The 14653-nt window shown below is 33.1% G+C and overlaps 2 protein-coding genes across 2 annotated transcripts; one reads left to right on the forward strand and one right to left on the reverse strand.

The window, feature by feature from the left end:
- Positions 1-3904: 3904 nt before the first annotated feature.
- On the reverse strand, positions 3905-4574 carry LOC133689453 (auxin-responsive protein SAUR32-like). Its single transcript, XM_062109310.1, has 2 exons — positions 4131-4574; positions 3905-4021 (listed from the first exon to the last, which is right to left on the reverse strand). Exons 1-2 carry the CDS (start codon positions 4572-4574, stop codon positions 3905-3907), a joined length of 561 nt encoding a protein of 186 aa, XP_061965294.1.
- Positions 4575-5472: 898 nt separating this feature from the next.
- On the forward strand, positions 5473-13735 carry LOC133687810 (galacturonokinase). Its single transcript, XM_062107137.1, has 14 exons — positions 5473-5800; positions 6073-6186; positions 6305-6376; positions 7183-7226; positions 8027-8177; positions 9333-9398; positions 9590-9669; positions 10427-10526; positions 11142-11302; positions 11732-11772; positions 11875-11903; positions 12516-12585; positions 12699-12788; positions 13299-13735. Exons 1-14 carry the CDS (start codon positions 5768-5770, stop codon positions 13541-13543), a joined length of 1296 nt encoding a protein of 431 aa, XP_061963121.1. The 5' UTR covers positions 5473-5767; the 3' UTR covers positions 13544-13735.
- Positions 13736-14653: the final 918 nt, after the last annotated feature.

A 14653-nucleotide genomic window follows, 5' to 3' on the forward strand; every position in this document is an offset into this window, starting at 1 on the left:
CATTGTAGAGAAGCTTCTAGACTTAGTGTGGGATGTAAAAAAAAACAAAATTAGTGTTCTGAGATTAAGTTTTTATGCCAAGCAGCATTAATAGAAGTAAGGGATAAGTGTAACAATGCTGCAAATATCCTCTGAATAATCTTCATCAAATGATTTTGAGTCTTCATGGGAAAGCTGGTGAAAAAAAAAAAAAGAGATCTAGAGAGATGTAAGTTGATTTTAACCCATTTAGCGCATACGGCATAACAATGGGAGCATGAATAGAGAATATATAGACAATCACATGATGAAGTTGATACCAACATAGTCAATGCTGAAAAATAGATGCTTCTGTGAAAGGAGGTAAAAAAAATTAATAATAAAGAAACTGACAGTAAAATAAACATCACCTTGAAACAATTGACTGCGAGTACTGGAAAACAAATAAAAACTACAACAGTAGAGGCATATTTCATACTGAGAATAACTTTTAGTGCTAAAAAATCTCTCTAAAGTTGCTGACAAAACAAAGTAACAGTTGAATAATGTGATGTTGATGTAGTAAAATAATTGATTGATGCATGTCTATCATTTAATATGGTTAACTTTGTTTATTGTCAGCATAAAATAGACGTTATAACAATTATATTTCTAAGTTTTAAAGGATCAAACTTTTAATTTTTCCATGCAATCTTTGTCATGTAATAACCACACATTATGAAAGGTTGGTCTTTTATAGCCTGGAGACATAATTATTATAGCATCTATGACATGTTAATAATAAATAGATTTAACAATATATTTTTTTTTTTGTTTTTTTTTTGTTTTTTTTTTTTTTTGATTTACGTGGGGTGTCCGGGCCAGCTTACGTGCACCACGACTATTCCCCACGGCCCGCTGGACATCCTGCAAGCCCAGGAGCAGGTAAGGCACCGCGGGGGTGACAGACGTGCACATAGAGGGTGATACACATGCATCAAACATCTATTTTATTATAACAAGATCACATCATTTAACTATTACTTTGTTTTGCCAGCCACTTTTAAGAGATTTTTGAGCACTGTAAATTTTCTAGATATAAAATATGCCACTACTGTCATGGTATTTATTTGTTTTTCACTACTTGGAGGTGGTTGTTTCAAGGTGATTGATTATGCTTTTATTGTCTTTTTCTTTTTAAGCCATCTTCAAAAGAAAATAAAAATATAAAATGATGTCATCTTGGATAAAAAAAACCCTAGATAGATCATGGGTTAACTCGCTATGTCATTCAAATTTAACCGAGTGAACTTTCTAAACAATTCAAAAGAAAACTCCAGCTAAATTCTAAATCAGCATATTACCGAGTTGACCCATTAGAATAACTTAGTTTTTTATGAGCTTAACTATTTTGATTTTTTAGTTTTCTAAATAGATAGTCTTTTATATTTATTTTATTGCACCTTGTTAAATTCAAATTTTAGAATATCTTCGTAAATCAAACTAATTTAATATTAGATATATAGATTAGAACTTAATTCTGAAATTTACTATCCCTCCACTGTATACTCGAAGCAAATTCTAATTCATTTGTGTCAAGTTCTGGCACAGATGAATCTGTAAGGGCTGCGAGCGTAACTCTTTTTCTTTCTTTTTTTAAATATTTTGAAAGGTTGCGTTATTTTTAGTTGTACAATTTAAGTATATTACTAGAAATAATGTAATTCGTTACAATGTTTCGCAAATCTGATTGGGGTCTCTCTTGAACGTATGCCACCATACTGTTTTCTTTACCCGCAATTTGGAGATTGAGCTTTATAGCCAGATTGTGCTTGGAATGGAGTATGAAAGATTTCTTAAAATCTTTGCAAATTGGTCCTTTTCTTTCTCCCTATGAATCTCAATGAAATCAGTACCCATTTCAGGTACAAAACCAATCAATCTAATGAAGACAAAAGGAGTACAAAAATCGCAACCAAATTGGTATAGAAATAACCATTCAATCAACAACTATCTACTCAAAAGAAAGCAAGAAACCTTTCAAAATTAATTGCACCGCCTATTATAGTATAATAGAAACTAATACGTGGCTAGTGCTATACTGCAGGGTTTTTTTTTATATTATAGAAAAAAATATTAAAATAATGTACATATTTTTCAAAAAAAAAAAATTAAGATTCTAGACATTGAGTTAGAAGAGATTAATAAACTCAGTTAATTTAATAACATGATTAGAAAATAAAATATTAATATCAAATAAAAAAAATTAATACAAAAAATGAACGCTTTCTAATATTATACATACACACAATATTCACAAAACTTCTCAATGATTTTATTTGTACACTATTCATAAATACTTATATTTTTTAAAGAAGTAAGACAAATTTAATAATGGGGCTAAATCTTAATTAATTTAATATTATGATAAAAATATAAAACAACAATAATACAAACTAAAAAATAAGGTCGATGATGAAATTAAAAAAAACAAAAATAAATTCTAATCCCTGTTAATTTTTCAAATTGCATGAACAAATAAAAGCAAAAAAAAATACTATGCAAGGTTATATATATTAAAAATATTATAAAAAAATCAATTTTTTTAAAATACAAATTCAATCTATATATATAAAATAACTCACAGATAAATCTTACTAATATTTTTAAAAATTAAACACACCTACTATTATAAAAAAATAATCACAACCTCTAAAAAAGACTAAATAAACAAAAAAAATCATATACCAAAAAATTAATTTTAAGAATTCATATAAAATAAGATATCAATTAAAAAAATTTCATTTTTTTTTAAAGAAAAGAATTAGGCCAACGGCCAGGTAAGCTACTCCTAATGCTTGCCCCATGAAGCTACGGCCCGCCCACAAGGTTTTTTTTTTTTTTTTAGTTTAATAAGGAGGATAATGCATAATCTGCCTTAACCATTTTTTTTTTTTTAAAAAAACGTGTCGTTTGCTAAGCTTAAAATTCAGCCAATGATATGTTTGGAAAAACAAAGTTTTATTTTATTAAAAAATTAATTTTTAATTTATTTTGATTCAAAACACTATTTGAACCTTGTTTAACCAATTAATGAACTTTAAAAACACAAAAAATTAGTCTAAAATTTAAAATTAACTCAAAATCCAAAAATCTTCTCAAGTTTTTTTTGTTTTATTTTTTTGATATTTTCAAGATATAAAGGCAGCATTTGGAAACGCGGCTGCGGCTGCGTTCCCAAAAAATTTAAAATTTTGTTTTTTGTTAAAATTAAGTGCGGTTTGTACTTTTTAAATCGTTTTGATGTGCTGATAGTAAAAATAATTTTTAAAAAATAAAAAAACATTACTAGTATGCATTTCAGCACGAAAAACTATTTGAAAAACACTCGTAATCACACTGTGAAACACGCTCAAAAACATCTTATCATAACCTTTGTCATCATATAGAATTATTTAATACTAAGAAAGACTATTTTGATTGTTGAAATCATCACTAAGTTTAGAATTCAACGAGTAAATCTCTCTTCTCAAATCAAAAAATAATTGAAAAATAATAAAAATAAAATTCAATATAAAAATAAAATCTTTGAAAATTACAGTACCAGCAACCTAATATCTCAAAAAAATCACTAATTTCTTTATAATAATTAAGAGTGAGACTGAGAGGGAACAAGATTCTTAACATAAAAAATGTATACCAATAGAGGCATTGGATTAGCGATTAAAGTCTCACAAGGTCGGAGCAATCAAGTTTCGAATCTCCAAATTCAAAAATACTATATATGAAAAAAAGAGTAAAATATCAGCAACTGAAAATTAAGAAAAGAAGAAGAAGAAGAAGAAGCAACAATCACAATTAATCACATGAAAATTTTATTAATATAAATCATAATCATCATCATGAGCAAGGACATCACTCTTAACAAATCAATGCCCACAAAATCCTAAGAGATAAGCTTTGGCATCATCAAAACAAATGGAAGCCTACTAGCTAGAAAAACCCCAGACATTAGTGAGGAAGGAAAAAGCTTCAACAACATCTCATTGAAACCCATCAAACACTGTTTGAAAGATGGGCACAAGGATGGTCATAGCTCAAAAAACTCCCTAATTTTGGAAAAAGAAAAATGAGATCCTAGTCTAAAAAAAAGGACCTTCACAATGTCATACCCTAGCTTTCTCTAACAATGGAGTAAAAACATTAGTTGTTTCCTTGCAAGAATCAAAACCCACTTCACAAGAAACAATCTTGAAATAATCCTCCAAACCAAACCTAGCAAATCTAGTCTCGTCTTTATCTAACAACCTTAAAACCTCTTCAAAAAACTCAACCTCACAAAGCAAAACAAGCCCTCCATTACATTTAAACCCAAACTCCTCTTCTGTTTTCTTTAACAAACCTACAAAAACAGGCATGTTTAGAAACCTTGTAGGTATCAAGAACCTCTTTTCTTGCATCCCAACATAAACTGCAAGATACCCAGCTGGTGGTGTTTTCTTGGTTAAAGCCCCTGATTTTTGATGGCTTCTTCTCAGGGTTCCAAGACTCCTTAGCTTCCAACGGTGAATGAATAACTTGAACCTGACAATCTGACAGATCTTGATTACCTTCATTGTCGTTGGATTTGCCAATGAGGGAGAGGGTTGGTGTGATAGATGAAGAGAGAGTAGTTAGTGTTCGAAGTGGAAAAAGAGAGTGCCAGAGACGAGTGAAATGCTCATTGGTATAAATTTAAAAGGACTTGGCTTTAATTTCTATGGCTGATTTGCCCTTCTTAATTCTCTTAAGATGTTTTGTAGGGCTTGATTAGTCAAATCCTCGAAAATGGAGTTTGGTATTTCACTCTTTATTTATATATTATTTACTGGTATTTACTATTTAGTGGAATATTTATTTTGTTTGGAAGGTGAGTTAATTTGATTTTAAATAAATTAATAAGGTAGATTTGGATTGACTCTGAAATTAAATCAGAAGCATGATTGTCCAAAAAAAACACAAGGGTCACGATAAGTCTCCATGGTGAGTGGAGCCAGCCCAGGGTCTGAAAGAAATAGGGTTAAAATCAATTGGAAAAGGAGATTTTGTACCATCTAAGAAATATTCATTTAGTCCTTGTATTCCTGAACTAATTAAGCTCATCCTTGCACTTGTATAGTCATCTAAAAAAGTATTGAAAATAAAAGTTGAAAATAAAAGTTCTTCATAATTTCACGTTAGATCGATGTCTAGTCACTTTTCCGCATTGCAAAGTTAGCAGAGATCATCTTTTTGCTCAAATGTACAAATTGGGAGATAAGGAAAAATCATGTTCAACTTTTCTAATGCTTGAAGGGTGGATTCTCCTTGAAGTGATTTCATGTCAAGGGCAACGAACTCATGATGTCCTTGTTAGCTTTTATGCAAAGTAGAGAAAAAAGAGAGGGTAAAAGGTCAAATGCTGTTGGCTATCAATCTTGCAAAATGCGGTTGATACGATTAGTCATTTATTATTGATTACGTGCTTTGGTGTCAATGGCACTTCAAATTGCTTCCATTTGATTACACCAAAGCTTAGCGATGCTTTAATTTTGGTTTGTAATATAGTCACCTCTGCCACCGATTAAAGTTATTTTTCGTCCTTAAATTTCACTTTTCCTCAAAAAACGAAAGGTATTAAACCGTGTGGATGGAAGTCATTTCGTCCATACTTGTTCAGGCAATCCCTCTGTCGTATTTTGGCAACCCAAATAATAATAAAAAAAGAAATTCTCTCTGAGTAAGTAACCTTTGATTGGTAATTATCAATACCAAAAAAAACTCGAAAACAATGAGTGGGGTTTCTTGGCCTAGAGAAAATGAGGTAAAATTCTTGATTTTTCTGTTGCAACGTGTGTTATTTCTTGATGGGGTTTCTTAAATTTGTCTGAAGTTTTTTTTTTTATTGATAATTTAGCTTGATCCAATCGGAACTTTTTATGGGATTTATTTTTTTGTAATTGAAATCTTGATTTGAGACAATGGTTTTTATGGTGTGGCATTTTTTGACTGAAAGATGCTGGCTTTTCACTCATTCCAACTTTCATTTGTTTTTTGTTGTATTTTTTGATTTATTTGAATGTTTTTATTTTGCAGCTAGACGAAATAAAGGAGATTGTTTCTGCAATGGCTGGAAGAGGTCCTGAAGAAGTGAGAGTTGTGGTCTCTCCTTATCGGATTTGTCCACTTGGTGCTCACATTGATCATCAGGTTCTGTTTAATATACTGTTCTTAATATTTTCACGGTGTTGCGATTGAAAATCAACATCAATAAGTTTTATCAATACTGGAAAAGATTGAAGTTTGTTTTGCAATTCAATGCTTGCAGGGTGGAACTGTTTCGGCTATGACTATAAATAAAGGAATACTTCTGGGTTTTATTCCTTCTGATGATACTGAGGTAAAATCTTCCAATGGCATTCTCAGTCTATGACTTTATGAACTAGTGAAGGTTGATTGGGGATCGAGTCGGGACATTGTATCTCTCTATGGCATTTATTTTGGAATGCAGTAGATCATAACGACAGGATCTAGGATTAACATTTCCAGTGATGATTTTGTAAATAGTATGGGGTGCAGAGTTCCAAAGATCACCTAGGCATTTGGCAATAAAGGTTTTTAATCCTTCAATAACATGATAGTTTTTTGTATCACAGGTCATAAGACCAAGATGCAAATGTGTTTCCAAATGGGCTTATGTTGTGGCTGAGAGTTCAAGCCACCAAGTGTTAGGGGGACTGATTAGAGCAGCAGGCCGTGGTTTTTTAACCTGTACCACTGTAGATTCTGTGCCTTGTTTGTAGGGTCTTGCAATATTTGAGTCTTTACATGCACAAATCTCAACTCAATAACTGTTGAGATCGGAGTAGAAAATTTTAGTTTTGTTCCCTCAGTTGCCAAAGAATATTGCTTTTGGCTATTGATGATGAGTAACCTTAGGGAAAATATGATGTCTAAATAAGATCATGGTAATGGGGGAGCCTGTGACTTGAATTGGTCTTAGTTAAATGATTAGATTAAGGTGGGATGACACAGCATTTTGCTTTCTTAAGTTTGTTGTGATTGGATCTAGCTTATCAAATTGGGACAACATTATCAATTTCTCCATCTGAAAGCTTCAGAAGTGTTTTGATGCTTTGCCCTTGCAATTATCATCACATCCCTTTTCCTTAGCTGCTCTTAATGTCCTTGCAACACTTGGTGTAGGTTATACTGCGTTCAGGACAGTTCAAAGGAGAAGTAAGGTTCAGGTGTGGTTATCGTTCTTGTAATCACTTTTCATTTTCCGATGCATCTATAGCCCGTTGCAGTAGCTAAAGCTTCTTAATTTACCATTTAACATCAGATTTTTGCCATTCGCATGACACATGTCCTTGATTCAAACATATTTTGCCTATGAAAAGAGTTAGCTCAACACTTCCAAGCTAGATGAGAGTAAAAAAGTTTGTACATGTTCAAGAATGAAATTGGTTTACAAATTTTCATTTGCTTCTCCACAACGTAAATTTCTGACAGATATATGGAAATATCTATGATGGTACTTCAATGTACTTGACATGCATGGTGTAGTATAAGGGAGTGCTAGATAAACACATACAAGAGGAATCCATCTCCTTAAAGAGAAGAAAGTGCCTTTCCATCTATCATTCCCAAGGGGACCTCTCCACCATCAGACCATCAAAAGCAACAGAATGTGTGTTTGTCTTTAGTTTGCATCTTGTGATTCAGTGACAATAATATACATTTGACTTATTCTTTCACTCAATACTGCTAGTGTATGAACATCTTTTGTGAGTTTATAATGTACTCCAGGGCTACCAGAGTAACATGGTGAAATCATCAAACTGCCTTTGCCATTCAAATTTAATTGAATGTAAAAAACAATTATGGTTAGAAATTGTAGTTTACAACTTTATTTGCGTGTGTTCATCCAAGTACTTGCAAAATTTTCAATCACAGGGCAAGGTGGATTTTTAATTGCATCTCATTGCACTTCATAGTAGCCTTACACTGAATGATTTATATCTTGTATCATGCCTTGGGTTTACAGTGTTGATGAAGTTCAGCAACCCAGACCCATTAGGAAAAAAGGAGAGTCCCATGCAACTGATTCCCCAAAACTACAGGAAGCAGGTAACTGGGGAAATTTTGCCAGAGGAGCTGTCTATGCACTACAGAGCAGGGGGATCTCTCTTACTCAGGTTTGAATAATTTGCTTTCGTGCTCCATTAACTTCCATCAAATTCCGAATGAGGTTTCTATGGTATTCACATTGTCCAAGCTAACTCTGTTTTACATAGTTTAGCAGAGAATCATGACATTCTCTTGGAATATGATAGAGCCATCTTTTTCTCAAGACTATGGATAATCATCTCCTAGATGGATTTATAATTTCATACGAGGATTTCTTTTTTGTGCGCCCCCCCATTATTATTATTATTATTATTATTAATGTTGCTGCTGCTTTTGTTCTTGTTGAAAAGAAGATTAAGGCAGTGCATTTCATTTTTTTTTTTTTTTTGCTGTTAGCTTTTCTTTTCTTGAACGTAGTGGTAAAGTTTAGAGGAGTTCTTTGTTTGTTTTGGATTTGAAAATGACAGCTAATATTAAAATCTTAAAGAAATGACCTTGAGCTATTGATTGCTGACTATCCTGTTTAACACCTCTACTCTCACCACCTTTCTGTAAATTCTCACACTCCTTCCAGATAAGCCCAGAATTCCTCAAAGAGCTTTCATGAAATGAAGACCTTTCCAGGCCTCCTCAGTGAACCAACCATCCAGAAGAGGATAGGTAAACCAAGGATTGAAGGGGAAATGGCAGGAGGCATAATAAAAGAAAAAAGATGGGATATGAAAATGGTTGAATAATATAAAGATCAGAAAATTCCTTTTGTGAAGCATACTAATTTTAGGGGAAAATCATTTTCTACTATTAAACATTAACAAATTGGAAGTTGCAATGTTCTTTGAAGTTGTGCAATATTTGAAGTGTGAAGTGGTCTATGTGTACAGAGAGGAATTTTCATTGACAGCTTGTTTAAAATGATAGGGGGTCATTTATTGGCCTCATTGTGGTGTTCTCTTCCAGTAGTTCTACAGGAGTTACATTCGCAAACATTCAGCAGTATCAGCTAGCTCTTTTACTTTAATGCTTTTCTGGGGGCGTCTTATTCTTCATTTTGTAATTTATTTCCTTTTGTTCCCAATAAAATACTCTGAACAAAATACTTGTTTTATATAAACATTCTGACTTAGCCATTAGTACAGGCTAAAATGCACGGAGATGTGCCTTTTTTATCTGTTGTAAGATTTTATATATTTCATTAACACAAAATGACTTCTAAAACACCGCAGGGCATCACAGGATACATATGTGGTTCTGAAGGTCTTGACAGTTCAGGCCTTAGCTCTTCTGCTGCTGTAAGTGTGGTTTTAATTCTTTGCCTTTGATGCCAGCTGCTTCTATACCTTCCCCATGTTATCTTTTCTTCCTCTTCCTGCAACGTATTATCTAACACTAGCATTTTGAGGCTTTATCTTCTTCTTCCCTATCCCTGTCAAGAACTTCCCAGTTTTTGCTCATGATATATCTGTATTGGTATATTTGACAGGCTGGAGTTGCATACCTGCTGGCTTTTGAAACTGCAAATAACTTGACCATGACTCCTACTGAAAATATTGAATATGATAGGTAGGTTTCTTTAATACTAATATCTGCTTGTTGATTTGTTGCATGCATGTCTTATTGCTGACTGGAGCATAGCCTTAATGAACTTTGAATTTGGTGAACCAATTGACATCTACCTTGACTTGACATCTCATTATAACTCGGCCAGCTAATCAAAGTAGAGAAAACTTTAGTTGCTTTTTAGTGGCCCTCTCCTTCAGTTTTGATTGGATTAGGCACTATGAGGTCCAAAATTTTGCACCTTCGTCTTTATCCATACTTTTTTCCAAGATTCTCGTGGCTCCTTTGTGTATCTTTCATTTGTCACAGTATCCTAGTATTTTCATTATCATATCTGGGGGAAAAAGAGTGATGAATATAATTTAAGAAACTATTTCTATAACCAGAGAAATAGCATTGAGAAAAATAAACGACTGTCACTGTATACCATGCAGCATCTTTTAAGAATTTTGGCTTGATAGTTGATGTTGCATTCTACGAAACAGCTCTAGACCAGGACCCTTTAACTTCCTGAAAGAAGCATCTCTTCCATGGGCGGGTGCGGCCCTCTGCCTGCTATATCCTTGTGTATACCTCCTAAATGTAGGAATATCCCTATCCTTCTTGATATGAATGGATGTTTGTCAAGTACTGATTGTTGCTTACTTCATACTAACTTGGCTGCTTTGATTTAGATGCAATAGATTCTCTGAGCTATCGAAGTACCTCAGTTATTTCAAAGTTTTAGGCCTCTACAAGTCTTACTATTCTGAATTTGCAGGTTGATTGAAAATGAATATTTGGGTCTGAAAAATGGCATATTGGATCAATCAGCGATATTGCTTTCAAGCCATGGTTTCCTTACACACATGAACTGCAAGGTAATGATTGGATCCATGTGCCTGTATTCTATATCTTTAAGCAACATGCCCTCTAAATTTTCAGATTGCAGAATGAAATTTTATTTCTGTGATTTTAACTACATTTTCCCAGTTTATCTGATGGGCTTGTTATAAGTTGAGCATCATTTAATTTCATGGCTTCATACCACCTTGATAATAGCAAATGGTAGTTGTAATTTGAACCAGTTCTTGTTTACCACAGCAAGTGCCTTGTGTAAATGATCATGTGGTGCATTTCTACGTAGCTAAAATGAATCCTAAAACAATTTATATAATAGATCTGAACTCAAATTCATCCTCCTTAAGGTTTCATCAATATGTCTTGCTATTTTAGTTTGGTGTTTTGAGAACCTCTACAGTCACTGAATCCCATATTATTTTCTGGAGATGGACATTTTTCTTCAATGATTATTTTGCCTCTGTTGCAACAATTATTCTTTGCAGATTTTGTTTATAACTAACTAATGTCATTAATTAGTTTACCTGAATTTGCAAAAGTACATTGCTAGCTGCTTTCTTTGAAAAAATGTCATTTTGCGCTCTTTCTTTATTTGATACCAACACACTGTAGCATTTGTCTTGTTCAATTGATAGACTAAAGAACACAAGCTTGTTCCTTCACCGAAGCAAAGCGACTTCCAGAAATCCTACAAAATATTATTGGCATTCTCAGGCTTGAGGAATGCCTTGACTAACAGCCCTGGATATAATCTTCGTGTGGTAGAGTGTAATGAGGCTGCTAGAATTCTTCTCAAGTATGATTCTTTTCGCTTCTGAGATTAAATGGCTCTTTTAATATTGTCTCTACATTTTGTTCATGCGTAAGGTGATTGTATACCCTGTTTCAAACCCTCCAAGACCATGATGCTGGAGGACTAGTAACACAAAACAAGGGAAAAAGAAGAAAATGAATGATAGAGGACTAGTAAACACAATACATAGAAAAATTGTTTCAGGACAAATATACAAATTAAGTTATTTCTTTTGGGATTTTTAATTTTTTACTCTGTATCCTATTTGTGAATTTTTTTCCCATTTTCCCCTGTTATGTTGAAATTCATAAAACACGACCTCCCAGTTTCCTGTAAAGTTTTTTTTTTTTTTTACCATGTTAAATATGAAGAACATGCAATTCCTCTTCTTTCATGCTTATTGTTTTTGTGTTATTGTTATCTGATCAACAGAGCCTCTGGAAATGACAACCTGGATCCTCGTCTATGCAATGGCTAGCATCTTGACTCTTTTTTTTTTTTTTTCCATTTTGAATTCAGTTCTTCTTTATTTTCTTGCATTGTAACTTTGATTACCATCCTCTTTTTTCTAACAGTTGATCCAGAGGCATATGAGACTCACAAGGTAATTGAATTAGAGTTGACTATTTTTGTGCATAAAATTTTTCCATTAATCAAGATGTCAAAGATAATGATTTTAAAGCATGTTTTATCACACAAGTGTAAGTGCAGTTGCTCCAATTCATCTGGTTCCAATTTTTTCCATGTTTTCTAGAATGTTGCATTTTACTTGATTGATTCATATTTGATACAGCTGAAATAAAATGACCTAGCAAAAGTGTGGAGGGGTAAGATGAAAATTAATTTACCGTCACACATTTACATTACAGATGAGCTTTGTTTGGTGCTGAAAGGAAAAGAACATTTAGGTTAAAAATGACCCTTTTCCATTTTATAGTTTAATTTTGAATAAAACATGTACAAATTTTGATCGGATGTGATAAATGAAATTCAGATTTCTGCCTCCCTTTTACATTAGCTGTTTTGGTGATTCCTTCCAGTTATCAATATGTTTACATACTTCATCATAAATTTTTTCACGTGCATGTAGTTCCCTTTTTTTTGGTCTTGATAACCAATGTATAGGAAGAGACTAATACATTCTTACAAAAAGTAATCCAGTATTTAACAGTTTGTAGATAGATTTGTGTCTAATCTGTGTTCTCTGTATCTGCAGGGCTTATTAGAACCCAATCTAGCGAAAAGGGCAGAACACTATTTCTCAGAGAATATGCGGGTTATGAAAGGCACTGCTCCATCGACTTGCTTTCATAAATTCATATCAAGCATATTCCTTTTTTCATTTTCACCTTTTAATTTTGTGCTAAATCATAGCTAGTTAACCTAATAAATATCTCAGGTCTTGAAGCTTGGGCTTCTGGCAACTTGGAAGAATTTGGAAAGCTCATCTCAGCCTCTGGTTTAAGTTCTATTCAGAACTATGAATGTGGTATGACCTGAAATAATTTTTGGGTTTTAGATGTCTTGTCTGCCAATCCCAAAGCCACCTTTTTTCTGAACAAAAAATTAAAAAAAGGAAGGAATTGTTTGGTAATGAGAATATTATCAAACTGAATCATTTATTTATTTATTTTTAATTATCCAAGTCATGCGTTTAACTTTCTAGATGCATTGTTGAGAGCAGTTTGTCAGAACTGGCCTTTTAGGTTGGAATAACTTTTAAGCATTAACTCATATAGCAGAAAAAAAAATGTCACAACAGGTTTCTATCCTGAAGGGTTAAGGATGGAATATGATACAGATGGAATGTCACAAAATCACTAGTGTTGGTTTTATTAAGAAAGGATTCCTTGACCTTTGAGGGTACCTTGACTCCTAAATTAGATTGGTCAAAGGAAATGAAAAGAATCTATCTTAGTTAATGATCCGAAGTTTTAATAATTAAGTAGTAGAACTTAGCAAATTGAATTCCACTCATTACAATTCATACTTTGTTTAGGTTGTGAGCCACTGAAACAACTGTATGAGATTCTTCTGAGGGCACCTGGTGTATATGGAACCCGTTTCAGTGGTGCTGGATTTAGAGGTTGTTGTCTTGCATTTGTAGATGCTAATCTAGCAGAAGAAGCTGTTACTTTTGTCACGGAAGAATATCATAAAGCCCAACCTAAACATGCTAGTCAAATCTTCACAGAGAAGGCTGCATTGATATGCGACGCAGGTGACTGTGCTCGCGTAATATGACCTGAGTTAGTTTTTCGGCAATTTAATTCCATGCTTCCATTTCTTCATTGTTAGCATGCAACTTTGTTTCATTTATACAATTCGTTATTTGGATCCTTCTCCTTCAATGTACCAGGTTGCAGTATTGCATGTTGATTGCAACAGCTATTGAGTGTGTTCTGCCACCCAATATAAGCATTTCATTTTTCTTTATTGTTTTGGGTGAATACATAGATATTTGATTTAGTCCATAATGTGTGTTTAGAGTGCTGAAAATGCTGATGGTGGTCAGTGGGTAATTAGCTGAAGCCAGGCATCATTTCAGAAAGGTCGGAATTTAAGAAATTAAAGCATTTCCATATCATGGTTGCTTGCATATCAGAGGGGTACTGATATTTCTAGCAGGAGGCATGTGTGAGGCTCACCACAGGTGAAGCATATCAGTCGCTTTTGCACTTTTTAGCATGACATCACACACCATTATGTGCTGGAGATGCATTGAATAATTTGACTAGTTTGAGAAGGATTCAAAACAGAGAAATCATCAATGGCTGCATGAGGTCGGCTCACCATGAACCCATATGATTCTACAATCACTTAGCGTGGATCACACGTAAAATGACTCGGCTTATGGTTAGCTAGACTCACCAGATATTTTCTTTTCCATGCGAAGAATTCTGTGGACGTTCCTTTATTGCCAAGAGGAACTTTCGCTGAAAAAATATGCCAAGCTTTTTAGCATCAAGAAATTATTAAACATCGAATCCTTGATGACTGAAATAATGCCTCGTGAATATCATCCTCACGGTAATGTAGTAGAGTAATGTTCATTAATTCCATTTTCTTAATTTCTTTTAAAATTAAACTAAGAATATTATTTCATACATGAATTATGGATATTATATGAAATATAATTTTAGTTAATTAGAGATAATTCTTGGAAGAAATATATAATTGAAGAATCAAGATTTTAGCTTCCCTTGCCTTATTACACCCCAATTTTATTTGCATTTTTCGTCTAATTCTTTTTTTTTACACACCAATTATTATTATTATTATTATTATTATTATTATTATTAAAACACTAATCCGAGTATCAATAATTTTTTGTGGGTGTCCTAAACCCCAAAT

Source organism: Populus nigra, chromosome 3, assembly GCF_951802175.1.
Source record: "Populus nigra chromosome 3, ddPopNigr1.1, whole genome shotgun sequence".
Lineage (NCBI taxonomy): Eukaryota > Viridiplantae > Streptophyta > Magnoliopsida > Malpighiales > Salicaceae > Populus > Populus nigra.

Bases quoted from the DNA above. Each gene is read 5' to 3' on its own strand.
- LOC133689453 (XM_062109310.1), bottom strand. From the start codon at position 4,574: ATGAAGGTAATCAAGATCTGTCAGATTGTCAGGTTCAAGTTATTCATT. The intron at 4,022-4,130 runs GTATGACATTGT...TCTTTCAAACAG, and splicing joins CATTGTTAGAGAAAGCTAGG to TGTTTGATGGGTTTCAATGA.
- LOC133687810 (XM_062107137.1), top strand. From the start codon at position 5,768: ATGAGTGGGGTTTCTTGGCCTAGAGAAAATGAG. The intron at 7,227-8,026 runs GTGTGGTTATCG...TTGGGTTTACAG, and splicing joins AAAGGAGAAGTAAGGTTCAG to TGTTGATGAAGTTCAGCAAC. The intron at 11,773-11,874 runs GCTAGCATCTTG...TTTTTCTAACAG, and splicing joins GGATCCTCGTCTATGCAATG to TTGATCCAGAGGCATATGAG.